Raw genomic sequence first — 9,370 nt, 5'->3', positions numbered from 1 at the left:
GTTCGCGCTCCTATACATTCAAGCCTTGGAAGTTTTCCGAATCTCACGGTTTATTTATTGACCACACGTGCAAGATATAGGTAGAAAATTGAACAATCCTGAAATAGAACAGGTTAGCACAGTTCCGTTGCGCGCGCCAGCAGATTGGCACTTTTAATCGTGGACAATCATTTCGGTGCTGTGGTCTCTTCATAGATCCGCTATTTATAAACCGACCGGACGACAAAGACATGTGACATTCTTCTGAGATGCACGGTGAAGTGAACGATGCCGTCAGTTCCGTGCGTAGTACTTTGGCTCCACTTTGATCGAAGGACCTCCCTGGTTGATCGCCGGGTAATTCTGGAACAAGTCAGAATGATTCGAAAAAGTTGTGTCAGACACCAAGGCTAGCGTAAATTGCTGTATATTTGTCGCACGGTCCCGAGGCAGGAAAAAGATTTCAAATAGTAGAAAGGTAATTGAAACAGGAGCGTGGCGGGTGCCAATAATCTGTCTACTGTACGTAGTGTCGTCTATTTCAACAGCGGAGCTGTTTAAAATCGATTTTGAACCATGCCGAGTGTTGATCAGTTTTGCGAAGAGCGCGCCAGCCACAGGTGGTCGGAGAGTGGCGAGGATTAGAGAGAGAGAGCGCGCACCGAGTGACAGGTGGGCGGAGCCCAAAGAGAGACGGCGGCGCAGCGGCGGCGCCGCGCTTTCCGGGGAGAGATGGCGGGGTCTACCGAGCAGTATAAAAGCGTGCACTGTCGGCGCAGAGCACTCCGACGTTCGGCGACGAGTATGGCGAGGACGAAGAAGCAACTGTCTCCGGAAGAAGAAGCGGCGCGGCAGGAAATACCACGGGAAGCTGCTCGAGCATGGGCTCAATGACGACGTGCCGAGCTCGGAGCAAGGGAAGCCGAGGCTAAGCGAAGGCGAAGATCCGAAGAACCAGAGTTTCGAGTGAGGGAGGCGGCGTCGCGGCAACGGTGCGAAGATACTCATCGGGAAGTAAAAGCCAAGTTGAAGCCACCAGTTCCGCTGTTTGATCAGCCTTCGTGACGTTAAGTCAGTGAAGCTGCCTGAATTTTTTATGTCCACTGTAGAACCAAGGCCTCTCCGTGTGACCTCCAATTACCCCGGTCTTGAACTAGCTGATTCCAATTTGCACCTGCAAATTTCCTAATTTCATCACACCACCTTGTTTTCTGCAGTCACTGCACTTTCCCTTCTCTTGGCACCCTTTCTGTAACTCTAATGGTCCATCGAATATCTACCCTACGCATTACATGGCCTACCCGGCTCCATTTTTTTCCTCTTAATGTCAACTAGAATATCGCCTATGCCCGTTTGCTCGCTGATCCACACCGCTCTTTTCCTGTCTCTTTACGTTACGTTTAACACTTTTCGTTCCATTGCTCTTTGCGCACTTCTAGAGCTTCTTTGTTAGCCTCCAAGTTCGACCCCATATGTTAGGACCGGTAGGATGCAATGATTGTACAGTTTTCTTTTCAACGACAGTGGTAAGCTCCTGGTCAGGATTTAGCAATACCTGCCGTAAACACTCCAACCCACTTTTATTCTTTTGTAAATTTCCTTCTCATGATCAGTAATTTACCTAGATAAACGCACTCCTTTACGGACTCTAAAGGCTGACTGGCCATCCTGAATTATTGTTGTTATACGTTGTGTTGAAGTGTTGCCTATACACTAAGCTAAATTACCTCTATTTTTTTCTCCTGCATTTTGTTGTTTCTCATAATAGCTTACGCCCTAATCTCTATGCCGGCTTTTACTAGCATACCATCCAATCACATTTCCCGTTCTGTTCCTAAAACCTTAGGGAGGGGCGCTAACTTTGGCCACATTTACGACTGAGTGACTTTCATACAAAAGACAATAAATCGCTTCTCCGCCATTTTGAATAACTTGTGGTCAGTCTGACTTGGCCTGAACGTCCCCTGTTCCCTCTATGTACTTTACTCTTCGTGACATATTTCCCCGACGTCCTTAGAAGATGGTGAAAATGGGTCGCGCTTCCTACAGCATGCACATTCTCGGTTCATGTGTGCAGAGAAAAGACATTTATGAAGCTGGGGGCTGAGAATCATGGTGGCGCCAACTTTTTTCTAGATTCTGCTGCCCTCTACCGAACATGGTAACTGTGTCTTCCCGGAACGTTGTGCGAATCTCGAGAGCAAGTTTTTAAACTACTCCTTCCTGTTCGTGAGACGAGGCGGATGAATAGGCATGTTGCTTCACTATGCATTATATGCCTAGGAACAACTGCGCAACCACTTCATGTCCCTCACTTGGACCAGTCTTGCAAATACACACATTATGTGCCAACTGGGCGACTGCCGCATTTCCTCGATGTTGTTGTCCAGCAAAAAGCAGGCTTTGGCAACACGTCGGATTACACGTTAAAGCGCACAGCCGAACACACACATTCAATATAAGGAGTCACTTGTGCTCGACTCGCTGCTTCATTTTAATGCGAGGAATTCTTGGCACCTTGCGGTAGGTTCCTGTCTCGCCTCGCTTTAAAAATAAGACAACCTCCGCCGTCGAGCGCAGCAACCATGTGCTCTGACCATTTGGCCACGATCGCATTTTTTTCTCTATTACCTTCTTAGCAACAATACGTACACAAGGGCAAAGCAGGTCACTTGATGCTATTAGGCCACGATGGGATGGATGGGATGGGATGTAGGTTACTGCGGGCTACGGGGCGCAAGGCCCCCGGGCTACTCGTACATTGGGACCGGGAGTTTTAGCTCCCTGGCCGCATCGTGGGCTCGCTGGACGGCCCAGAGCTGTTCCGCCAGGTCCGTGCTGCGTAGTACTTCTTGTAGCCTGATTTGCATTGGTCCGACCACACGCCAGAGCAAGTGATGTACGTCTAGTGTTCTAAGGCAATTTTCGCAATATGATGTGTATAGCTCACGATCGCACGCATGCTTCTCTGCTTCTAAAGTGAGCCTGCAGCTGTTTGAAACATTCGGCGCGTGCCCCCCGTGTCACTTTGTCTTTCCTTGTGACAGCTCGCGCTTTGAGGCGCCGTGTTCGACGGCAATATCTCCGGGACCGGCCAACTTTCCTCGCACCAGCTTACGCTTCGTATAAACTGTGCGACGTTGTACTGACTTCATGATGGCCCAAAATTATTCCAGTTTAACATTTTTCCGCCAAAGTACAAATGCCATCGTCGTTTTAAAATACGTCACATGAAATAGCCATTTGCACCTACAATTTTACAGGGTGGCGTGGAGCCAACTCCCTTAACTGTGTAGAAGCCAACAATCGCCATGTCGTGGGAATCGTCTTCGACGTGGTCCTCGTCGTGCTGCTATCTTCACACAGCTACTCAATTTGGAGGAACACGTTGGCCCACCTGATATCGCATTGCGCAACTCCAAACAATGCTGAATAACCAGGTACTCACAAAATGCTTCGAATTTGCACAATTATTTTTTTATCACTGCCTTCCTTTGGCCCATAGGCGTCTTAGCTCCGCCGATGGTATCGCGCAATGATTCTTCCAGATGTGATTGCACTGGATCTTAGAATGAAATCGGTGCGTTCTTTAACTATTGACAACAACATGCGACGGCGGTTTCCAGCTCTCCATTGGATCGAGATGCCAATAGCTTACCTACGTTCATCAACAGTCAGTTGCACTTGCCCTCCAAGGACAAATGTAGTGCACCCAATGGTCGGTGTGCGGATCGGTGGATTTTCCGAGCCATGATGGTACTTAGAATCATGTTGCCCGAGAAATGCACAATCCAAATTCACGTACAGTAGACACAGCTACACTATAAACACTAGCCTATCAAGTAGCTAAATTTTTTAATAACCTAGATATTTAAGAGATGATTGGACACGGCTCAAAACACAGCTTTAAATAACACAGCTTTTAACACAGCTCAAAGTTTCTTGTATTTATGGTGATAAGTGATGCTCCCAGATGTATCTTGACGTGAAACGTCTTTAAAGTCAGTCACTTGCTAAAATCGCATGTAACGAAAACATGTTATAGCATTATCACTTATATCTGTGCAACCGTACTACCCACGCGCCTTAGTTTGGCATCGTAATCGGAGCTGAATTTAGCCTCGCGCGTTCAGAGAGGCGTAGTTCGCAAGTGCGTTTGTCCATTCGAGCAGCAATGGTCGCGTTTCAGAGGGCTCACTCCGCCAGAGTAGATATAACTTATCAAACTCAAAGCTGCGCTCATCAGAGGGCCTACAAGTGTGAAATATTCTACGGAGATTTCACCCTTGATCGGCTATGGCTCTCCCACGTTCGACATGTAGTGTCCAGAAATAGCGTGAAGAGACTCGGGCAGGCAGAGGAACACCTAAATTCTTTGACCACAGCGGTACGTGTCCGTCTCCATAGGGAGTGCAAGCGCAGGAGTCCCAACCATCTACCGAAGGCGCTCGAGCAGTGCAGGGCGCCACGAGCAGGTGGTCATTTTTTTACCCTAGTGCTCAAACGCCCCTCTGCAAGACAAACGGGCCCAATATGAATGGGGAGCAGGCAGGATTGCAAAACTAGACCTTAACACGCCCACTATAGCTGTAACATAAGTTAGGCATGCAAGCTTTCTAATGCGTGGATAAATATAGGTGTTGGTGGGTTGTAGCAACAAGCGAGCTTAGGCTGGCGATCAAGGCCGGCAATTTCTCCATCCCAGCGTCTCTTACAATATCACTGCGGTGTTAGCACATGTCCCTCAACCCAGTTTCTCTCAAGAATGTAATAGGAAGACGTGAAGCTTCCTTGCGGGCTATAACCAGGACCGCGGTCTATCCTGTATGCGAATAAATATAACTTGTGCATTTGGTTACGTCATTTCTGTACCCCCTACACGCTCGGCAGCACGCACAAGACGTACCCCGCTGTGGCTGCGTCCCTAATACAGCCTACCCAATTTTTTGGCCGCTCACTATGGTACTGACCACTATTTGTTTTACTAACTATCGAACTGAACATGTGGAACGATTGCAATTTGCTGCCAATTATGGTAAAATTAATGTATGCATTATGCGGTGTTTTGTTTCTAGTTTGCATTATGCTCGCTCACTGGTTTTGTCAGTTGTTTAATTTTCCATCTTGCTTCCGTTATTGGCCAATCTACTAGGGTAGGCAGAGATCATCTGCCTATATCCTACATACCGCTGGATAAAAAGAAAAAAAAAAGAAGAAAAAAAGAAAGGAGGTCCCCCAGCCCCTATCCGGTCCGACTGCTTTTATTTCCTAAGGGCTCCACCTTCTGGGAACAACCAACTAAACAATACATAATGTTTTCCACAACAACTACTTATTTAGGAAGCATGGCATTTTGAAACAGCAGATGGGCGACGCAGGCATGCACGCAAGAAAATGGAAATATAAATCGGCGTGAGTCAGGAGATATATGTGTCTCATTAGAAGCCGATTATCGTTCCTCGAATTACGGACCGTAACTGCAGCAACGTCGCTACGCTCGCTGTGCACCAGTGTGGTGACTAGGGCTTTTCTTACTCGTACCTAAATTGGGCGCTTTAGCGCTGCAGGACCAGTTCTCAAAACTTGATAGGTTGAGTATTTGATTTCTTCAGTTCTCGACGTTTATTTATTGGTGGACGATTAACCACAAAACACTGTGAAACACGTCACTGACTATTTTTTTTTTCGTGGTTTATTTCCTCTCAATGTTCTTGCTTCAAAAAAACCGGGCGTTCTTCTCCCTACGAGTAAATGTAGCAAATCAGTACTGCGAAAATCCGCAAGGTGGCTTCGCGAAAGGACATATTTGAGCAGAAGTGGCAGGAAGCTATAAAGCAAGTCAATGTAGGACAAAGAAAGACTGAAGAAAAATTGAATTGGGGGATAAAAACCGGGACCAATGGCTTTCCGGTGCGGTCGCTCAGCCATGATAGAACAACTGCCCTGTTTCGATTAAATATATATGACCAGAACTTGAACTGTCAATTTTTATGAGAGGGTAACCTTTCAGCTTCCTGCTACTTTCGTTTGGATGAGATTGTTTTTCCTTTCATAAGTAAAAGAGTAACGCGTGGCCTCACTCATCTCCCGGTCACAGGCAGGCATATCATGAATGACCGGGAGTTCCAAGCAGTGCTGCGACACACCTCTCTCGAGCCGGGACATACTTACATCTTGGGGCGGGCAACTTGGCGCTGGCTGCCGGGGCTGGTCGAGATGCATCAGCGACACGTTGTAATGCGGAGCCACCAAAGCTGGTCCTCCCGCTGCGAGCGCCACAGTGAATGCATGAGAGCACAAGAAAGGGCTGCATGTCTTAATTCCTTGGTTTCGTTCGTGGCTCCTCTGTGACTCAACATGTAAAGTAGCAAGTTTTGAGAAAGTATTCGCTTAATTCTGTATGACTTTCCAGTTACCGCGTTGAACAACACATGAACAGCATTAGCCAAAGGGCTCAATTTCCGTTAGTAATGGGAGCAAAATGCGCTGAACAAAACAACGTGCGTACTTGTTGTCTGCTCCCATCCATCCTACGCATCCACGCCCAGCTCCATATTTTCCGTTTAATGTCAACTAGAATATCGGCTATCCCAGTTCGTTCTCTGATCCACACCGCTCTCTTCCTGTCTCTTAACGTTAGGCCTAACATTTTTCGTTCCATCGCTCTTTGCGCGGCCCTTAACTTGTTCTCGAGATTCTTTGTTAACCTCCAAGTTTCTGCCCCATATGTTAGCACCGGTAGAATGCAATGATTGTACACTCTTCTTTTCAACGACAGTGGTAAGCTCCACGTCAGGATTTGGTAATGCCTGCCGTATGCACTCCAACCCAATTTCATTCTTCTGTAAACTTCCTTCACCTGAATTACCCTCCCGGAAATACCATGTGGCTTCTTCAACACTGCTGAAAGGCGTCTGCCAGATGCACCTGAAGCCAACAACATCCTCCTCCTCTTTAGGAGCGTTATTAAATACTATTTCAGTACTGCAAGCAGATGTACGCTATCACACTGCGTACCCTAAATTAAAGCTCTTTGGCGATACAGCACATGCACTGAACGCTATTCGTGTCTGAACATTGTTGTATATGTACACGCGGCGAACGCTATTCTGGTACTTGAGTGAGCGATCGCTAAGCGTTTTGGCATAGCCTTCTATGTACACTGTTCCTAGCGTTGCAGTATCGTTAATAATGCGAAAGCATTATATGCCCCATTACGCGAAAATCAAGCGACGGCGTCGGCGGCGTGGACGAGCGATTGTACCAAAAATGGGCGACGGCGCAACGAGTAATTGAACGCGGACCTCTGGGGTGCATAGTGCGCGCGTGAATGCACATGTCACGTCGCAGCCATCTGGCTGACTAAAGGTTTCACCAAAGGGACTATAATGCTTTCGCATTCCCACACGTAAACCGTCTTAAAGGGAAGCTGAAGAGGTTTTAGAATGGGAAGATTTACGGGGCTAGGAAGGCTGACAATTCAGCTACCGCAGTTATTTCCTCGATTATGAACGTAGCAGCGCTGCAATCGCCGTTTAAATTTTCGTTGAAGCTCTGTCCCCGTCGCTCGCCGAGCGTAGCGGCGATAGACCGGGCGCGAGGATGACGCCAACACAGGGGTCACGTGAGCGCTCTGTTCGAATCACGCCGCTCGAGAATACCTAAGATGATGTCACGGTCATCAGAGCCATCAGAGCCCGCGGTGGCTTGTTTTGCTAAATTAAAGCGACTAGCTGCGACTTCTGGCCTTTAAAACTATAATTTTCGTATTCAGGGGATGAAAAACTGTAATAAGTCGTTGAAAACTCACTTTCCCTGAAAAGTGGTTCAATTGACCTTTAAGGGTGTCTGCCGAATTTTTCTAGTTCGCTTCGACATAACTCGATGTTTAAAGACATCGTGACGTCAGCCAGAGAGGGGTGGTAACACCCGCGTAGGATCTCTACAGTCGTCTTCTGCACTGTTTGACTTAGTCTTTCCCAACTGATGCTTGTATTTGCTTAGGATTTGTGTCATGATGCTTCGACAGCAAAGTACCAGAGAAAATTAAGTGCTGCCTCGGAGATCTGCTTTCAATTATTTGGCACTGTAGGCTTAGCAGGAGAGAAACATGGCCTGAGATATATTTGCTGGCGCACATGGTAAGCCACATGCACTGCGGGATCTCGGACGTCACAGACTACGAATGTTTGCTTGCAGTTTGTATTTCGTGTATTTGGTGTCGCAACCGGCATTTGATGATGACGATAATCATTATTATTAGCTGAAAAGTAAAGTAGGGTCGGTGCTGTGCTCGCTACATGATAGACAAAAGTGAACATTCCATACCAGAGAATAATCTCTCACGACACTCGGCAAGAGAACACCTAACCAAGGAAGTGCAAGGCCTAGGTGACACCAGGACCGTTTGCCCGTTAGCGTTCCGCTCAATTACTCTATCAAAAAGACCAGTTTGCACCGCGCTCTGCAGCGTATAATAAAGCGTTCGCGTCACGTGGCATGCTAACGCAAGCGTTTTAAGCTCTAAAGCTCTCTCACAATAAGGCAACATACAGTGATGACAAAGAACGCATAAGGGAGTTCTTAGTGTGTTGTAAAATAAAATTTACGTATAAAAGGAGATTTTAAAATGGACGCAAGGATACCTGTAAGACGGTGGGAGTCGAACCTAGAACCTGTGCATGACGCATGCGTTGCTCTATCGATTGAGCTACTTTGGTGGTGCATAGCCATGCGAATGCTATCCACTCAAGCCCATGGCGGCGGAACATCGTTTCAACCGCTTTATGCGTATAGCTAAAACCAGACAAGTCTACAACAAACCAACCTTCTCTATCTCAAGGCTCCCATGTTCGGGACTCTCGATATGCAACGAGTGAAAATAGTCGGGGCAACGGAGAGGCTGGTTTTTTTTGTTAAGAATAGAGAGATACAGAAGAAAGGGGAAAGGCAGGGAGCGTAACCAGATGGGAAGATCCGGTACGCTACCCTACGCTGGGGAGAGAGGGGGAGGTAAAGTGGCAGGCAAGTAGAGATAGAGAAAGAAAGGAGCACAGGCACACAATCACAGTCGGTCACTGTCACCGCATACTTCACCGCACAGCACAGTAGCACTTGCAGCACTATAAACATCTGTTCAGGCTACAGCCGCTTGTCCAAGTCTGTTGCCCTTAAAAACTGCAACAGTGCCCTCGTCGCCCTCTGCTGCGATGGCTTGTGATGGCGGCATTCTAAAACAAGTTCCTCTGTTGGTCAAAGCGCGGTATCGCGATTGGATCGTCTCTGTAAACTGTAGCGAGGACAGTCACAGAGAAGGTGTCTCCTCGTTACCACAGCCATCACACGAGGTGTCGTCGGCCCATCCGATTCGGAAAGCAAAAGCCTTGGTAAA

General features: G+C 47.5%; 1 protein-coding gene across 1 annotated transcript in view; it reads right to left on the bottom strand.

Annotated features, from left to right (window-relative positions):
• LOC119456401 (uncharacterized) overlaps nucleotides 1–9,370 on the bottom strand; it is an 88,231-nt gene continuing 78,861 nt past the window's right edge. Inside the window, exons 4-5 of the mRNA XM_037718133.2 lie at nucleotides 6,151–6,245; nucleotides 1–342 (exon numbers count right to left, since the gene is read on the bottom strand). Of these exons, the coding sequence (XP_037574061.1) occupies nucleotides 274–342; nucleotides 6,151–6,245 (164 nt within the window). The 3' untranslated portion in view covers nucleotides 1–273. The remainder of the gene's footprint in view (nucleotides 343–6,150; nucleotides 6,246–9,370) is intronic.

Source organism: Dermacentor silvarum, chromosome 1 (genome assembly GCF_013339745.2).
Source record: "Dermacentor silvarum isolate Dsil-2018 chromosome 1, BIME_Dsil_1.4, whole genome shotgun sequence".
Lineage (NCBI taxonomy): Eukaryota > Metazoa > Arthropoda > Arachnida > Ixodida > Ixodidae > Dermacentor > Dermacentor silvarum.
Note: the sequence above shows the minus strand (reverse complement) of the source record. Positions and strands in the feature narration are given on the sequence as shown.